Source organism: Pocillopora damicornis, chromosome 4 (assembly GCF_964200805.1).
Source record: "Pocillopora damicornis chromosome 4, jaPocDami1.2, whole genome shotgun sequence".
Lineage (NCBI taxonomy): Eukaryota > Metazoa > Cnidaria > Anthozoa > Scleractinia > Pocilloporidae > Pocillopora > Pocillopora damicornis.
In genome coordinates, this window is record NC_142673.1 from 26,595,255 (window position 1) to 26,613,456 (window position 18,202).

The 18,202-nt window shown below is 38.8% G+C and overlaps 2 protein-coding genes across 3 annotated transcripts; one reads left to right on the forward strand and one right to left on the reverse strand.

The window, feature by feature from the left end:
* Positions 1 to 362: 362 nt before the first annotated feature.
* Positions 363 to 10,737, reverse strand: LOC113667313 (uncharacterized). 2 transcript variants are annotated; one of them, XM_027183123.2, is made up of 4 exons: positions 10,501 to 10,737; positions 6,985 to 7,637; positions 6,316 to 6,576; positions 363 to 3,825 (listed from the first exon to the last, which is right to left on the reverse strand). In XM_027183123.2, the coding sequence occupies exons 2-4, from the start codon at positions 7,604 to 7,606 to the stop codon at positions 827 to 829; spliced, it is 3,882 nt and encodes a 1,293-aa protein (XP_027038924.2). In that variant the 5' UTR covers positions 7,607 to 7,637; positions 10,501 to 10,737; the 3' UTR covers positions 363 to 826. The 2 variants fall into 2 exon arrangements, with proteins under 2 accessions (XP_027038924.2, XP_089061202.1); XM_089205076.1 differs by lacking the exon at positions 10,501 to 10,737 and adding an exon at positions 9,315 to 9,604.
* A 4,835-nt stretch (positions 10,738 to 15,572) lies between these two features.
* LOC113667323 (NADH dehydrogenase [ubiquinone] iron-sulfur protein 4, mitochondrial) lies at positions 15,573 to 17,855 on the forward strand. The gene is made up of 4 exons (XM_027183133.2): positions 15,573 to 15,778; positions 15,899 to 16,074; positions 16,943 to 17,016; positions 17,603 to 17,855. The coding sequence occupies exons 1-4, from the start codon at positions 15,605 to 15,607 to the stop codon at positions 17,704 to 17,706; spliced, it is 528 nt and encodes a 175-aa protein (XP_027038934.1). The 5' UTR covers positions 15,573 to 15,604; the 3' UTR covers positions 17,707 to 17,855.
* The last annotated feature ends 347 nt before the right edge of the window (positions 17,856 to 18,202 follow it).

Sequence of the window (18,202 nt, forward strand, 5' to 3'; positions counted from 1 at the left end):
ACACTAAGCCAGCACATTTCTAATTTAGTATTTCCCAAACACGTTTAATTTTAGTTCTTCATAACACTTAATCCGTTTGTCCCCTGCAGACATCATACCCATGCAACTACAATGGGAAGTGACTCACCCATCCCTGATCCCCACTGGAGATCGGGTACCTGAAGTGGTCTCAACGCGCAAAAAATTGATAAATACAAAACGCGAAAAACACCAACATTTTAGTATCTAATATTCTTCAACTGTTCTTCATCATTGGACAGGAGATACCATTTGTATTTACTGATGTGAGCATTTGTTTCTCAACAAAATGCGAAGGATTAATTTCTCGTGCTATTTGTCCAGACTAATGTGTTCAAAAGGGATCTGACAAAATTCACGTTTTTATTTGATTCTGCTACAACTAAAAAAGAGAAGCAACAACACAAGTATATTTAGAGATTTTTTCGCCCAATGAGTACGTTAGCCTTATCTACAGCTTACTGAAAAATATACGGTATGATAAATGAAGCGCTCTCGGGTGAACGAGCGATCCTCTCGATTAATTATTCATCGATATTAATCAAACATAAACGAAAACGAAAAAAACAGACCGAAAGGCAGAATTCCGGTCCAGAAACTTTGTAATTTCGTCCTCAGTCAAAGGAAAGAAAAGAAAAATGGATTTATGACTTTAAGGAATTCGAAACAACGATTCCAGCAACGTTTGATGAAACACAGTTTCTTCCCCACACCTTTTGATTATAAATTTCACTTCTTCCTTCCTCTTTCACTCTCGTCGCACATGAATCAAACCAAATCTTCATCACAACATCACGCCGAACTGAGCTCAGTAACTGTCGCCTCTTTCTTCTTGCTTCGACAAAAATTCGATTGTGTCAGGCGATAGTGGGTAAATACCAAACACTGGCCGAACCTTTCTGACGTTTTCAATTACGAACTTCTTGTCTTCTTCGGAACAGTTTACATCTTCCAGAACGAGTTGAAATATCTTCGGAAAACACACAATATGACTCACAATAGAGGTAATCCCATGGCCGAGCCGATTCTTTGATAAAATCAGTTTGTGTAATTCTGGAAAGTTGACGTCACTGAGGAGATTACCGACATCTCTATCATCAAGCTCTAGATTGACAAGCCGAAGTTCTTCCATTCCGGGGAAGAACTGGAAGCTATTTCTGAGAAATCTGAGACCATTATTGAAGACACGAAAACAGCTGAGCTCAAGTTCTCTTAAAGGGATTACTCGCGAAAATCCTCCAAATAAAGCTCGCATCCCTCCCAATCCTAACTCGTTCATCTTTCCCTCTATTACAAGAACCTCCAGCACTGACATCTTACACACAGAGCCACCAAGAACAATGGCGGTATTTTCCACCAAATCCACCTTATTCAATTGAAGTATTTTGACCGTGGAGTGCGTGATAACGGCGACCAACTGATTGACAAGGATCCTAGAGCAATCTTTCAGGTTGAGGCGTAGAACCGAGAGGTTGTTGAAATTTGGTAATAAGTTTGAGAGTCGTTTCATTCCAGCCGACGTACAGGTATCCAAGGAGCGCCTGGACAATTGAAGTGAACAGTCCTTTAACTTCTTGACAGGCTCTAGAAAATCACAAAATTCACCACCTTTTGCAAGTTCTAGTTTTACAGAATTAAAAGACTTCGATCGCCCAGCAATGTCACCAAGTGCTGTAAGCACCTTGCGGCTTGAAAGAGAGACACATTGCAAGGATTGCAGCTGCTTGAACAAATACTCGTCAGACGGAAGGTTCTGCTGGCTTGCAAGTGATCTGACTTCACTCTGACTTTCAAAAGGAAACTTAAGCGGTACTAAATGCTCAAGCCGTAGCTGTCTTTGGCGTTTGCGATCTTGATTGATTCCATCGACCAAAATGGCTGTGACCACGTGATGAGGATGGTTGTCAACATTAAATCCCGCAAGCAAAAGTCCATGAAGTTCGCAAGCAATACATAGGTCCGTAACGTAAAACGAGAGGCTTCCTTTACTTGCCAAAAGAACAGCGCTGAAACTGCACATACAAAGAAAACCACAGTTCAAGAACTTCCTGTAAAAATCCCCTAGTTGGAGAGCCTGAGAACATTCTGTTACCTTCACTACCAAGTCGAAACTATCAAAGAACTTCCTCAAATCCTCTTCCAGGGAGAACGAAAGGTCACCTCCTAGCATCTTGAAAACAATAGTTGCTTGATCCATTTCGATGATATTATCCTGGCACTCCAAAAGGTTCTTCACAAGTCTTTGGGAGAGTAACATCACTCCATCTGTACATGAGAGGCAATGTCTTAGAAGCCCTCCTTTTGATTGCGCTTCATCAAATAACGCAAATACCAAGTCATGAAACCTTTTTTGAGGGTAAGTGAGATCATAGCATGTTTCTCCACTTCTGCCTGGCAAAACAACTGTCTGCTTAAACTGAAGGTTTCTGTCTTCCCGGTTAACATCGGCTAAGTGTTGTAAAACCAACTCAGCTCCGGCACTGGCTCCAGCTCCATCTCCACCTCCATCTCCATCATGGGACAATCCACTGATGAAAAGAAAGACATTCTCAAGACGAAGACAACTCTCGCTGTCCCTAGCTTGCTCTTGCAGTCGTCCAAGATTACGTTCAGGGACCAATTTGTGCACAACGAACCAGGCAGCTAAAAATTCTTGAATTGTTTTGTGAATGAAGGACACTCTTTTGGAAGGCCGAATGTTCTCGGTATCCTCGGTGATTTGCAGGAAACCGTTAATGATGCCTTCGCAGCCCTTTATTTGCTTCACTTTGCCATACTCAAAAATAAGATCATCAGACAACAGACCTTCCAAAGCTACCTCACCAAGATCAGCAAGGATGTCCTTACTACCCTCAACAGTTCTGGGCTGGTCCAAAGCACCCTTTCCATAACCATAGTCCAAAACGTACTGGATAATCTCCAAGAATACCATCGTCCGATTCTTTGTTGTTAACTTTTCTCTCATCTTCTTTTCAGTATTCTTCCATAGAATACTGAAAAACAGGCACAGTAGGGGGATTTTCGCAATATCAATCAACCTTTGTTTCTCAAGGTGATGTAGTAGCGCCTCTGCCTCTTTTTCTCCGAGTTGTTTGTTTAAGTATCGTTTGATGTCTTCCAAACTAAACCCAGTAACCTCAGCCTGTACATCAGCGAATTCACGAAGGTCATCCCCTTGGGAGGACCGCGTCGTCACCAGAACACAACAATCTCGAAATTTTCGTCCCATGAAGATCTTAAGAACGTCGGAATCTTTCCGCACGCCATATTCATCATAGCCATCAAAGACAAACAAGACCTCTTCCTGATTCTCAGTAATGTAGTGAAGCAAATCAGGTAAAACGTCTTCCTCTTCCTCTGGAAGAAGGTCAGAAGAGCGAATTACTTCTTCTAGCGTCTTACAGTGAGAAACTTCCCGGAGCTTGATCAACAGAACCAGTTTGAATTTCTTTAAAGGATTTGTTTCCTTGATACACTCAATCCAATCAAGAGAGAGCTTCGTCACAAAAGTAGACTTTCCAATTCCAGCCTGGCCATCGACAAGTATCCTCTTCGTTTCACGACCGTTCTTCAATTCATTAAATAGCTGCCAAGAAGTTGCAGGAACAGAGTGCTTCCCCTCGCATCCCACTTCGCACCCCGCATTGCATTCCCCTTTGACCATGGACAGACGTGTGTATACCTCGTCAATACACACTTTGTCTTTCTTCGACCACACAGATGTCTGCACCTTTGCTGTCCTTCTATAATGATTTACAAGTTTGGTGCGAAAAGATTCCAAATCAAACTGCTTCTTTGGAGGAGATGCTAAGCGAAAAAAAAAAGAATTGACCTCCATCAATGAAGTGTACAACTAGGGAAATATTTCGCGGAATACAATTTGAAATCAAAAGCGTATTAGATGCCTCTGAAGAAAAGTATAAACACTAACTTAATATCAACCTCACCACGCCACACAACGATGCGATGAAAAAGTAAGAGAACTACGCTAACCTTTCCGAATAATGTTCTATTCGTAAATTAATAATATACATGGAAAAATTACTTAGTTCTGATTGGTTAAGATAAATGCAGTTTTCAGGTAATTCAGTGCAGAAGAGAGTTAATTCAGTGCAGACGAGGGTTAATTCAGTGCAAAGAAAGAAACAAATCAGACAGTCTGATTGGTCAATAATCAAAGAAACTCATAGAAAGTCAATCAAATACGAGCCTTGGATGTCCCAACAAAATTTGAAAATTTGAAAATTTGCGAGCGAAACAATGGCCGGCGTTTTAAGTAGGTTTTCTTTCGCCACCGCAGCTGAAAAACAGCTTAAACAATGAAAACACTGTAAAAGGCGCTGCCTTTTGGTTGTCGGTTTGGAAAAAGTGGTGTTTAGAGAGGGGAATTGCCGAGGAAATTGAAAATTACGAGCCGACCCGGCTTAACACTTTGCTCGAGTGATCCAACGCCGAAATTAAAAACAAACATGGTTAAACCTCGGAAACGACGATTCCATATCATTAAAAGTGATTCGGACACAGACTGAACAATTCCTTGAACTCTTTAGCCGGACTTTGAACTTTTTTGCACCTTAAAGATGCGAAGATATCATTGCATATTATTGTTTTGATCGTACGCAGTTGTTTTGACCGATCGTACGGTTTGAATAAATTATTTTTTGCACTTGATGTGCGCGCTTTGCTTATGTTTAATTATGATAGACCATCTCGTATTTTTCCATGTATATTATTAACAGGTAATCACATGATTTTTCTCGTGCAATTTGGAATAAACAAGCACTTTTTAATTTTTTCAAAGAACACAAATTGCACTCGCCCTACGGGCTTATTTATTCCAAATTGCACTCGAAATCATGTGATTACCTATACTAATTGATCAATCAATTAAGCTACAACTACTCGCCAGTGTGTATGAACACAGAAATTGGCCGAATCGAGAAATGTGCAGGGTACTTATATCAAGTCTGTTGCAAGTTGCAGCAACGAAGGGAAACTTATGAACAAGATAAAAGCTCAGGAAAGTAAGGAAGATGACTCCCTCGAACAAGCTTGCTTTTAATAAACGAAAGAGCCCTGGTAAATAGCAGTGAGACCCATCAACAAGCATGACGTAAAAAGGGCTTTATACCATAATTTTAAATCTGGTAACTGAACTACCCTCATAAAATCATTCTCGCACCAGATCAAGAAGCATTGTATTAAGCTCCTACGCCTATCCACATCAGTGTTTTAATCTTAATAATGTACATGAAAAACATGCGTTTCTGATTGGCTTTCTCGTGTAACACGAGTGCAAATTACAAATAGCACGCACACGTTTTCAAAATTTCGTCTGTCTTAACTCTTTATAATGCTTTTTCATGTACATTATGAACAAGTAATTTAAGAATTTGTTCATGCTTAGCGTGCGTATATCGAGTTATGGATGCACGCGAGAAGTTTGGAGAGCACGAAAAATGCGTAAAAGTAGCTGGTAGCTAAAAGCATGAGCAAATTCTTTTATAACAGAGCGACAACAAGGATCTGCACGAAGAAGCCTTTTACTGTGCCGGATAGTGCAAAATTCTCACAACGCACAACGGCTGGTCAAAAACACGTCACATTTTATACTCTGGTTTGAGCGAGACCATTTGATCCAGTTAACCGAAAAGCTCAAAATTTAAGGGGAAAATGGAGAAAATCAGAGCCAAATGAACTCAAGTGTCACTAAAAAAGGCTTTAAAAGTCGAGGAGCCGGGTTTTGATTGTTCAAAATAATGTTTACGCTGCCGTGTACGGTGCAGTTGGAAAAGACAGACTGCAGGAAACTTGCAAAAAAATGCTCACGTCATCTTATTTACGCACGGGCGTGCGTTAATACAGATTTTGTTCATAGCGGCTCAATAGGACTTAAATAGGGCAAGCATGCGCGCTATGTTATAAAACATGATTTCTCTTGCAATTTGGTGTAATAAACAAATTTTTTCAAAGACTACAAATTGCACTTGCCCTACGGGCAATTTTGTTGCCTTTGAAAAATTTACTCGTGCTTGTTAACACCAAATTGCACTCGAAATCATGTTATTTCTTATACATACATAGCGACAATACATGAAAAAAATCACAAGTCGTATATGCCTGAGCAAGAGTTTGCCTTATCGTAGCCTAGAAAAGTCAGTCTATTTAAAGGTCAAAAACGAATGTTAGCTATATTCTTCAGATCTCTATACACAGCTTCGACTAAAAGTACATGATTTTAATACCAGATCAGATCAATATCAGAGGGCAGAACCCACAAAGCGAATTAAAGAGTACCTGCTATAAAGTTCTTGATCACTTCCACTGAGTAATTGTAGTTCTCCTTCATTTTCTCAGCATTTTCGGCCTGAATAGCTTCCACCTTATCAATCCTCTGGCCTTGGTTTTCTACCGTGGCTTCTAATGTTTGCTGCTTGTCTCCGATGGAGGCAACAGTTGATTGAAGCTCCTCCAATTCTTTACGGAAATATGCCTGCGTTTGTTGCACCAATTTCAAAAGTTCTTGATCAGCTACATGTCCCATCACTACCTCACAGCCTTAACGACAAAATGGAGAAATAATTTTATGTAATTAATGATCAGGATACTTGTAAGGGATCAAGCTTCCATCACAAAGACTACCCCCAAGGGAAGAATACTCTAGAGGAGGGACCCAAAGAGCCTTATTTTCACAGATGCTGAGTACACCATCCAGAATGAAGGGCATGAGTGAGCCGTGAGCAGAAACCTTTGCAAAAAGATCAATTTTGATCAAAGATCAAACAAATATCAAACAAATTAAAGAATCTCAGTCTCCCCTCTCTAAAAGAATACTCAACTGTATGGAAAACGCCAAAAGTGCACTAAAATCACCTATTAACATCATAAAACTTAAGCATGACAACCACCCTCAACAGCTACTCATCCTATTCTTATGGTAGATGTGTAATTGCATTGAAATTTCACCTTTTGTTTGCCAATGATGCAGCTGGTCTAGTATTTTCTGCTCTTTTGCGCCAATGTCAACACTCTTCACTAAATCCTCAAATTTGGCAAAGCAGTCTTTGAAGAAAGCTTCAGTCCAGTCATTAAGATTAGGATGGGCCCACTTGTTTCTGACATTATCTCTTACAGCATCTGCTGCTGTATGAATAAGGAGCATTGGGTCTGGCGAGGGAAAGATGGGTTTTGGATTGTTATATCCAAGCAGACGGAGAATGGGACACAAGTCAAGAGATTCATCAAATGCTGAGAATGTTGCAAGGTAATGAGGAAGATACAATTTTGCCAGGTCCAGTTCAGATAAAACATTGAAGTTGTATTTCTTCTTGTCTTTCTTCTTGTTTTTCTTAGGTATTTGACTGTTGTTGTTGATGTTTTCAAACTTCAAGTTTTCGAGGCTGGGTTTACTCCGAAAGTCAGCATAGGTCAGTGCATTAAGCTTACAGGGATGTAAGGATGTGTCAAAGTATTTGTAATGTGCAGTTATTCCTTGGTTAACAACATCTCGCAGCACTGGGGCAATCACTTTGATCATAGCAATTCCAACCACCATCCAACGTTTCTGTTCATCAGTTGTCATTTCCATTTTTTTGGCAATAAAACTTAACTGAAAACAACTGAAAAAAGACAAATTAAAGTGCAAAATAACTATCATTCATTCTAAAGAATATTGTAAAAATCATTATATTTACTGCACAAGGCACTTCCATCCTAAGATTTAAGCTTTGCCGGGGTGCAGGGGAAAAGCAACAATAATCATGCAGAAATCATCCTACATTGGAAACTTGGAGTGAATCCATACAAAGATCAAGATTTAGCAAAGTTATTTAAATTGAATATTTTTGCATGATTTCAAACTTCGGTTAGGCACCAGGGTAACTGAAGGAAACCTAGCCATTTAAGTAGATAATTAAATAAATAGAATAAGAGATGAGATATTAATCAGAGCATAGAAATAAAACTATTTACAATTAAAAATAAAGTCATCAATGAATGGAAACTTTGACAAGAAAAGAATGACTCAAGGATAGTAAGCAGTCTAAAGGACTGAACCATCTATAAGTATTGGGGATGGTTATTTAAACCAAATTGCAGTTTTACACATCAAGTAGTTGGCCTCAGGGATTCTCTTTAATGGGGTTGATTTCATTCAATAAAACGTCTTTCCACTATTAGCTTTCAGCCCTCTTTCACAAAAATGAATGTATAGATAAAAGGTTCAGTTAAACTGAAGATGGTTTAGAGCATGGTTTTTAATTAAAAAGCTAAACTTTGTATTGATGACCTTTCCTTAAAGTCTAAAAAGAATTTCCAGCCCTGAGAAAAGCTCTGCCTACATAGGGTAAAATTACGGCATTTTAAGTGCGTTTGATACAGCCAATCAGCTGCTGATACCTCACTCCCCTTTCACGTGATTCTGTCGTGTTGGTTGATGCACGTGAGAAGTTTGGAGAGCACAAAAAATGCGTAAGAGTAGCTGGTAGCTAAAAGCATGAGCAAATTCTTTTATAAAAGAGCAACAACAAGGATCTGCATGAAGAAGCCTTTTATTGTGCCGGAATGAATGGCAAAGCGTTTGCCCTTCTTAATCCAAAGGTCATTTCTCAAAGTTCATTAATAAATTCATGTCAGTAAAGCGAAAGCCCATGGTGTTTATACGATAAACAAAATAATAAATAGTTGCTTGTTGATACGTAATTTCTTCTCTATAATTAAGCTCGGATATAACACGTACTGTCATTGGTTGAAAGAGCGTGTTCTATGAGAGTATACAGCATAGAACTGAGCTAAAGCTGTCACGCCATCTGCCAAATCGTACTATGTCCGACCTTTTCCGGGACTTCTTTCTAGCTTTTCTTTCGTTAATTGAAAGTGAAATTTCGGAACAAGCAAGCAAAGGTTTGCAAAAATGCCAGGTGCAGTAATTTACATTACTGTAACGTGAGCAGAGACAAAAATCCTCAAAGATAAAACAAGATAGACAGTCCGAGTTTTTTTAACGGTTTTCACGCTCAGTTAGATTGCGAGTTTACGAACGGTAATAAAAATCAAACACAGCTAACACTTGTATAATAATATAAAGTTTCGATTTCAAACAGAAAAAAAACAGGAATGATGAAAAATATAACCTGGCATAACTGTTAAAATTCATACTAATCATGACGGTGTCAGAGCGACTTAAGGTCTATCGCGGCTAGCTAATCATGGCGATCTTCGGTCATCGCAAAGGAGCAAGCCTCAGGAACTAAATCGACTACCCTTCGAGTGAAAAAATAAGAGCTTGCCCTGATTACCTTTCCGATGCGTTGAGTGGAAGGCCAGATCAGTCACTGCAACCGAGTTTTACGGCGCTGTCATTCCGAGCGATCTTCATTTCTTAGTGAATTCGGCTGTTGTTCATTCATAATACACTCGCCTTAAACAGTTTGTTTTCTACTTGTCATGTGAAATAACTTGCGTATTCTTGTGAGCCACGACTGGGCCGAATTTCACTGAACATTTCACTTTCAGATCTTGTATTAGAAACTAAAAAACTTCAGGCAAAAGTGTTAAATTCGACATGCCGAGCTATTTTTTGTAAACTATTGCAGAATATGAACTTTGATGGTTTTTGAACTTTGATGGTTTGACATTTTTGACAGCTTTAGTCTTGTACAGCCAATCAGATTATTTGAATCATTCTAACAGGGATTCTGATTGGCTTATTGTAGCGTGCTTTATGAGAGTATAGAGTATGAGAGTATGCTGACGACACTGTTGTTCGCTTTGGATATAAGATTTGTTTTGAAAATTGAAAGTAATTCTTGGGGAATTTAACGGATTATTTATTATAAAACAAATAGAGAAGCCTTGACTGTGCTCTGTTCTGTTGTAAAGCACTTAGGAAGCGGCTAGAGCACTCAAGAAGTGGGGAGAAACACTCGACTACGTCTCGTGTTTCCCCCTACACTTCTTTCGCGCTCTAGCCGCTTCCTGCGTGCTTTACAACAGAACGGAGCACAGTCAAGACTTCTCTATTTGTTAAATCTAACTCATTTGCCACTTTCTCTCGTGAGATATTGGGCTGACATAAGAGAAATTCCAAATCAAAGCACGCCCATGTTTGCTGTCTTTCATCGTATACTTGTTTGCATTAAGAACTACATTGCCGTAAGGAATCGAAATCTTGCCATAAAAGGAACCAAATAGCATAATTAGAGATATTCAATTCTGCTGAGTTAAGGTAAAAATTCGAACAATAATCTTTTATCTAAGAACACGTGGTAGAGTGTATGCATAATGAATTTTAGAACGTGTCGCCTTTTCATTCTGTGAACTTCGTCTCGTTAAATAAGCTTTTTACCTAAGATTTCCATCAGAACTATAATCCTATGGTTTTCTTCACACTATAGAGCCAAAATATCATAGAACACACCACAGAATAATTAAAATATACGAAGAAATATCTCTCATCTCTCTACAGTTTTCATTAGTACGTACCTTTGTACTTCAAGCACGTTTGTTTCCTATCCAATTTTCGTCGTTATCGCTTTAGTGGAAGCTGGAGCACTCTCAAAAACAAATCATCAGACATAAGCTCGTTTAGGAACATTTCTCTACGAGCTGCGACTTAAAAGAAGCGATCATCTTGACGCTAACATCGTGCATGCCCTCGACTATCTAATTCCTTTGTCTGCCAAGGTGTTCGTTTTGTCTGAAATGCTAATATGTGAGCCCGTGATATTGAATGCATTTGTGTCTTATCAGTCACATTGCGCCAATCAAAGTCAGTTGAACAATCTCAATGTAAATATTGAACAATATCTTAAAGTTTTTTACCAACTAATATCAACTTTGTTAATTATTGCAACGATGGCGTTCGTGTCCAATAATGGTTTTCTAGTAGAGAATACTATCATTACGAAATTCACAGTGAATTTGAGTCTCATATGATATATATATGTTATTTGCCGGCTGGGAGGTCCGTATGGTGAAAAACTGTGACCGAGGTCTTGAAAATACTGCCCGAGGCCGTAGGCCGAGGGCAGCATTTTCAAGACCGAGGTCACAGTTTTTCACCATACGGACCGACCCTTAGCCGGTAAATAACATATTTATTGTTTTTTAAACTTGACGAAATTCTTTCCAAAAGAACCCTAATGATTTATGGACGTAAATACGGCAAGATCTTCCATAAACTGAACTATTTTTGAGTGAGTAAATGGTAGTTAAAATAGCGGTGATGCAAATTAAAGAGAGATGCCTCAGCGAAACATTTTCATTTCCGTAACGATAAAGATGATTTAAAAGGCTTCCAAACAAACTTTGAAACATTATTTTTACAAGTATCTGCCACAATCTGACACCTGTCAATTAGAGAGCGCGTAAGAAAAAAAAAGCGCAAGAAGATTTGAAAAACAACGGAACTAGTTTGGCAAGGACTGTCACGACAATGTTTTCTTCAAAAACAATCAATGATCTAACGGAAAGTATTATTCACTCTCATCGACGATTCATTCATGTACGAAGATTTACCTCTGTTCATTAAGTAAACGGCGAGGAAAGTAATTGTGAGTAAATTCAATTTTTTTATTTTGAAGTTGTGAGAGTTTGCTCGTTTGTTTGCTGCAACGGCGTGTGTAAATCTGGTCTTTCCTCCACAAAAACTGAATTCGAACGGCACACTCCAACGAGACACAAGGGGATTTAATGCGGCCTTTTCTCAATAAATTCCTTCAGTTTCTGTTGTGCAATTTATGGTCCAAATGTCCAAATTGAACGGACTTTGAAAGACTCACCAGGAGCGTATATTTATTGTCGAACTGAAATTAAAACTTCGCTCGCTCTTTTACTACGAACAAATTGTTTGTGAAAATTCAGACATTAAATGAATGAAAGTTCCATTGTTCAGTTTACCTGTAACCAAATACCTCACGTTTTAACTTTCTAAGTACTTTTTGTGAATGATTAAAATCAATTGCAGACGGTTTTTAGGCCGCTTGTCAACCGACGTAATGACACCATTGCCTATACAAATTCATTCTGAAACCAATATTTTTTTGTCAACTAAATTGATTTGAGAGAGAGAAAGAGAGGATTCATAAGTCGGCTTGAGGTAGTGACCGATGTGTTTGCTTAAAAATACTGCCCAGCGGGCAAAACGAGGTATATTTATGAAAAATGGCAACGAAAGTTGAGATGTACACGGCGACTCACGAAAGCGTTACCGTGGCCCGTGGGCAGAGATAGGAAAATACTGACCGGGTAAAGAACCAATCAGATTGCAGGATTCGTTACCGTGCCCTCTAAAAAAACAATAAAAAACAATCCTAAATGATCTATGCACTTCTTTATATATTAGGGTTTATTGATTCATATTAGAACAGCATAAGGGGTGAATGCGATGATAGAGAAAGCTGATTCCTTAGTTTTATTAGCTGAACGGTTGGTTATCATAGTTATTTTCTAATCTTAGCAAGTTCACAAACTTATTATGCAAGTTCTTGCCTCGTCATCAGGTACACAAACCAAATATATATTTTTTTCCTACGGTCAAGAAGTTATTGGACCCAACATATTGACCAGCTCCCAGTTGGCTTGTTAGGGACCGGTCATTATTTATCGCCGGGGGGGGGGGGGTCGGAGTATTTTTGTTGTCACATCGGAGCATTTACCTGATCCCCCCCGTAGAGTATCTAGTTTTTTAGAGATCCCCCCTTATCGGTAGTGGAAAGTTTCATGATCCCCCCCCCCCTTTTCTACAAGTTCTGAGGAACGACTCAGCACCAGAAAAGAAGCCGTGGGAAAAATATCTTCTTCCCAACCCACACACAGAAAGGCTGAAATTCTACAATAGTGTTGTACCGCAGATTTATGAATCTTCATTCGTGAGTAAACAAGCCGGTTTCAAACAGTATCTCCTCGAGCAACAGCAAATGCGTTGGCAGTTAAACACAAAGATAAAAGCCCTTTCCGATAAAGAAAACAACTTGCTTAGAAACGAGAATTGGGGAGTGTGCCAAAACATCACGAAGTTCATGTCAGGCGTGGATGGATGTAAGGGCAGTGGTGATGTCGCGAAGTGTGAGTCCTCCTTGACCACTGTCAATGAGGCCTTTAATTCAGCATCCGATTTGCTCTCATTTATCGACAACAGACGAAAGAACCTTTATACAGAAGAGCATACCTTAAGGTCGTTTGCAAGTGATGAGCTCAAATATTTCCAGGAAGCTCAAGAGCGAGTGAAGGCCATACACCAAGAGCTGCAGAAAGCCTCCAATGCGCTGACGACCACCCTCATGAGCTTGAAGAGAAAGTTCCCATCTCCCATGGGGAACAACGGCCAATCCCGAAGAAAAAAAGAAAACAAGAGAAAAGTGAAAAAAATCAAGGAGAAAAGGTTGCATCAGCGAGCAGCAATTCTCCTAGAAAAACTTACCTCAAAAGAGGTAGCTAAAGAGGTTTTCGATTCACTCGAAAAGAATACTTACAAATGTGTCTCAAGTATTAATGCAGGATTCACTGCGAGATTTGTCAAGCGTCTCCACTTGGATCCTCTGCTATGGCTTTTGGAAAGAGGCGTGTTTGAAACAGAGCTGGCACGCAATTTGAAAGTGGTAGTGGCCAGAATGAACGAAGAGAATAGCAGTAATGGTGCTGAAAAAGGGTCAAGTTCGGGCGAGGATTCAGATGAATCTGACGAGGAGACTGTGCAAGAGCCAGTGGAGAAGGCTGCCGAAGATTCTGACACGGAAGCGGAACAAGATACAGCCTCACCAAAATAAACACTTTTTTATTTGTTGTTTTCATTCGGCCGCGTATTAAAATAATGAAAGTTTATGATTTTAGATTACGATTCTCTATAAAACAAGCTGAAATGTTATGAAACAATTTTGAGCAATTGTAAGTATTCCATTCTCAAAATCTTGATTACCTTTCTAATTTAGATCGTGCCTGAATAAAAACGTGTATGTTAGACTACGATAGTGATTCTTTTTTACAAAATGGAGGGTCTGTAAAAGGGTTTGGGTTTTGTGTCTGGGCTAGAATAGAGTTTATATAATACAAAATACAACTGAACGTGGTCTTGAATATATGGTTGGGGGTTTAGAGTCCCAGCGGCAAATCCTACCACAGTATTTACAAATGCAATCACCCGGGGTCCCGGCGCGACCTAAAATTCCTTTTTTTTTGGTCTGATTCCCCCCATTATGCTTGTCAATTACGGCTGATCCCCCCTAAAGGTCTTCAAAAAACCATGTGATCCCCCCCTAAATACTCCGACCCCCCCCCCCCCCCCCAGGCAATAAATAATGACCGGTCCCTTAGCTCAGTTGGTAGAACGCTGCACCGGTATTGCAGAGGTCATGGGTTCAAATCCCGTACGGACCTGAGTTTTTTTTCAGGTCCTATTTTCAACTACTAGTTCAATAGTGTTCTTAGCTGCGAGGAGCTCTTAAATTCATTCGGTCAAGAAGTATTTTTTAGACGTTCTCCAATTTGTATCTAACTCTCTCTTGAGTCAACAGACGTAAGAAATCGCGTGTATATCACGAACAAGAGATCACGATAATGAAGCGTGTGTCGTTAGCAATGGTCCCTGAGGTATCCAGTCGTTTCGTTCCCATGGTCGTTTCGCGCCCAAATTCAGTCCATTTATACCCAGTTTGAGTTGGGTTCGCACCCGAAACGCTGGTCGATTCTTACCCGTATTAATATACTCATTCATTTATTTGCCTAAGAAAAGTCAGTGGAGTCAAGCGAATAAGATTACAAGCAAAATTCTGTTGTTGGGACCTTACCATTACAACTAAAGTGTCCCGTTGTGTTCCATCGAGTCAGTTGACAGGCCTTCAGGGTGTTGACAGTAATAGTTTATACTAGAGTAAGACAAAAAAAATTGCGACTAGGCGTCCTTTTACTCGAGGGAGCGCTAAATACTAATACTAATCTTGGCCAAAGCAGATCATTAGCACGAAGGGAGAATTTTCATCTTGGGGGAAAAGCCTAGCAATCGCTGTTCCGCCATGGCTAAGTGGTTGAACTCAAAACCACAATGATTCCTTTGAGGGTTTTCGCCGAATTTGTAACAGAATTTTTATGTTTCAAACCCTTTGCTATGAAGGGACTGCTAATAAACTTTATGTTCAGTGTGTCAAGGAAAGATTTTTTATAAAAAACCTAGTAGAGAGCTCTATGTGCTAATAATTAATAAATTCGGTCAAAAATAAAAAAACGAAAAAAAAATAATGCCTGTTCTGCAGGCTAGCATACCCGCCCTCGTCCAAATGACTGCTTTGTTTGCCAAGGTACCATGTCGTCTGAAACGCCACTAACTTTTTTTCAAGTATAAATTTTGAACAATGTTTCAAAGTATTTTTTTTCAGGAAATCTGATGAAGAATTGCATATTCTGCATCTGGTGGATATATCCTCCTTCTTATGCGTAAACTTTAACATCGAATGTCATCATTAATCTACGTCAGGAGCCATTACTCCTGGTAAACTGGAATAGATAATGATATGAAGCTTTGATTAGCATAAATTACGTCATTACACTAAACTGTTTGCCAACCCCAATCTCCCGCCGATCGTTGAGATTCAAAATGGCGACTTTCATCATAAAGGTTGGTCATCGAGCGCATCTTCCTCGTCTTCTTCGTCCCGCCGTAAGGCTTGGCCACCTCCACTTTCAAAATCAAAATTTTACAAGCAGTTCAACACCAACAGTTGTAGATAAACAGGAGAAAGCTGTCGAGGTGATTGATGACGACGGAAAGGTAGAGAAGTAGAACTAAGAACTTACTTGCAAGCTGACTTATGTTAGCTGATTTATCTAGTGCATTGTTGTCGACGAGTTGACCATGAAGTTAAAATTATTCCTCACTGAATCTTTTCAGGAAGTAATCGACACAACGACTGGTGTACCAGACTGGCTTGTCAAAGAAAGAAAAGCAAGGATTTTTGTCCCTGCACGAACAGCGACGCAGTCCGGTTCGTTTAACACAAAGAATTGGCAAATAGAGTTTGATACAATGGAACGTTGGGAGAATCCATTGATGGGATGGGCCTCGAAGTAAGTCACTTGATAAAGTATCAGTTTCGAGGCAGATGGATGCAAATTAAGAAATACTTGTGCACGTAGTATGAATACTGCTCGTGTCAGTGGAAATGAATATGCTTGAGCTCATAGCTCGACAACGATAATGTAACAAAATCAAATGAGGTTTGATTTATCTGAGTACCAATTGGACCCAGGAAAGAGAAAAGGTCAAACCAAGCTAGGTTAATTATTTGGTAAATAACATTAACTTTTTTGATATTGCATTGGTGGCGTCAAATTTGAGTTTCAATTTTTGATTTTCCAGTAGATAATATCATAAAACGAAGTTCAAAGGCCACAACATACGGGGTAAAAGACTGTAGAGAAAGCTGATTCTAAGTTTTAGTAGCTGCACAGTTGGTAGTCATAATTATTTTCCAAACTTGACAAGTACACTCACTGTAACAAGAATAAATGACTGATAATATATGAAAATTCTATTTGTGAACTGCAGACAAAGGAATGAATATGGAAGTGATCTTCATAGTACAGCAAACTTCTGGGCCTTAAAAAAAAGAAAATCCCATACAAGCCTGAATGTTTTTCAGGCCATATTTTCACTACTGCTTAAGTAGTGTTCATTACTGTGAAGATCGCTTCCATATTCATTAAACAAGAATGTTAGAAATGTTCAAGGTCTTACACCTGTAGCAAAACATGACCAATACTTTACATCTTTCATCATTTCTCATCCATGAAAGTAGAGGGAAGGGAGATGTTTATTAGAGGTGGAAAAGAAGGCACTAGTATAAAACTTAGTAAATAGGAGGATTACTTATAACTGAAATGGGGATGTTTTTTATTGTATCTCAATTAATGTATTTGTTTCTTTTCATTGTAGTGCTGATCCCTTGTCTAACATTTATCTCACATTCCCCTCAAAAGAGGCTGCTGTGAACTATGCTGAGAAACATGGTAACTACTGATGCTTACACCACTGTAGTCAGTGAAATGAAAGCTTTTTGTTTTGAGTCCAGTCCTTGCTTGAAAATTAATATTATAGCCCACAATATAAGTAACATAGAAATGTAGAAGAGCTGAAAGAGTGTCCCATTTCTCTTTCCCCAACATTAAAGCCATTTGTTATTTTGTAATGCTTGTAATAATGTACACAAAATAATTGTCTAAAGTTCGCCTGTCTTGATTTTCAGTGATACATTTTTCATATAATTTCTCATTTGGTTTAAATGAGCACTTGTAGATTTTTCAAAGACTTTGAATCACACTTTCCCTACAGGCTCATGCAATTTTGTTGTCCGAAAAATTCCAAAGTGAAAAAAATTGTACTCAAAATTATGTTATTACCTATACTAACATTAACCATGCAGCAATGTTGGCATACTTATTGGTTGAGAGCACATCAATCCCTTTCTTTAAAGGCTTCAAATTGCCTTCTCCACAGGCACAAGTTTATAGTTTCCAAATTGCACTCAAAATCAGTTGACTACAAGTATTCATTACACCTGATTAAGATGCCTTCTAATTTTCCCTGTGTTATCAGGTTGGAATTATGAAATTGATGACAAACATGAAGTCAAGATGAAGCCAAAGTCTTATGGAGCAAACTTTTCTTGGAACAAGAAAACCAGAGTGTCTACTAAATAGAAACATAAACGATTATATCTGGTTTGATAAGGTTGAGGGAAAGGTTGTTAAAACATGAAACAAATTTCCTTTTCTTTACAACATTAATCTGTACTGTTATGTACGTTTTGTTCCATGCAATGTAAATAAACTTTTTGGTGAGAAGATCAGTTTGTGTTCTTGGATTCATTGTTGTTAATGCTTAGGGTTAGTTTAAAAATCATAATCCTCTTACACTTTATGCCACGTTTTAGGTTATTGTTTAATTAATTCACCATCATAAATCACCCACAATTGCAAAAATCAAGTCGTTCAGGGAAAAAATTGCAGATATCTAGGAAAAAAATTAAGAAAATCTTTGGCCAAATAGTAATAAATGGTATATAGAATAATAAAACATTTCCATTACCCACTTGGCCCTCAGTGTTCAACAAGTCTTAGAAAGTCGTTAGTCTCCAAATAAAGTGCCAACATTGTGGTGGTCAGGGGAGGGAGCATGGTTGGGATTTCTTTTGGC

Excerpts from the sequence above, each read along its gene's own strand:
- LOC113667323 (XM_027183133.2), top strand. The coding sequence starts at position 15,605 with ATGGCGACTTTCATCATAAAGGTTGGTCATCGAGCGCATCTTCCTCGT. Across the intron at positions 16,075-16,942 it reads TTGATGGGATGGGCCTCGAA|TGCTGATCCCTTGTCTAACA; the intron begins GTAAGTCACTTG and ends TTTTCATTGTAG. Across the intron at positions 17,017-17,602 it reads GAACTATGCTGAGAAACATG|GTTGGAATTATGAAATTGAT; the intron begins GTAACTACTGAT and ends CTGTGTTATCAG.
- LOC113667313 (XM_027183123.2), bottom strand. The coding sequence starts at position 7,606 with ATGGAAATGACAACTGATGAACAGAAACGTTGGATGGTGGTTGGAATT. Across the intron at positions 6,577-6,984 it reads GCATCATTGGCAAACAAAAG|GCTGTGAGGTAGTGATGGGA; the intron begins GTGAAATTTCAA and ends TTTGTCGTTAAG. Across the intron at positions 3,826-6,315 it reads GATCAAGAACTTTATAGCAG|CATCTCCTCCAAAGAAGCAG; the intron begins GTACTCTTTAAT and ends TTTTTCGCTTAG.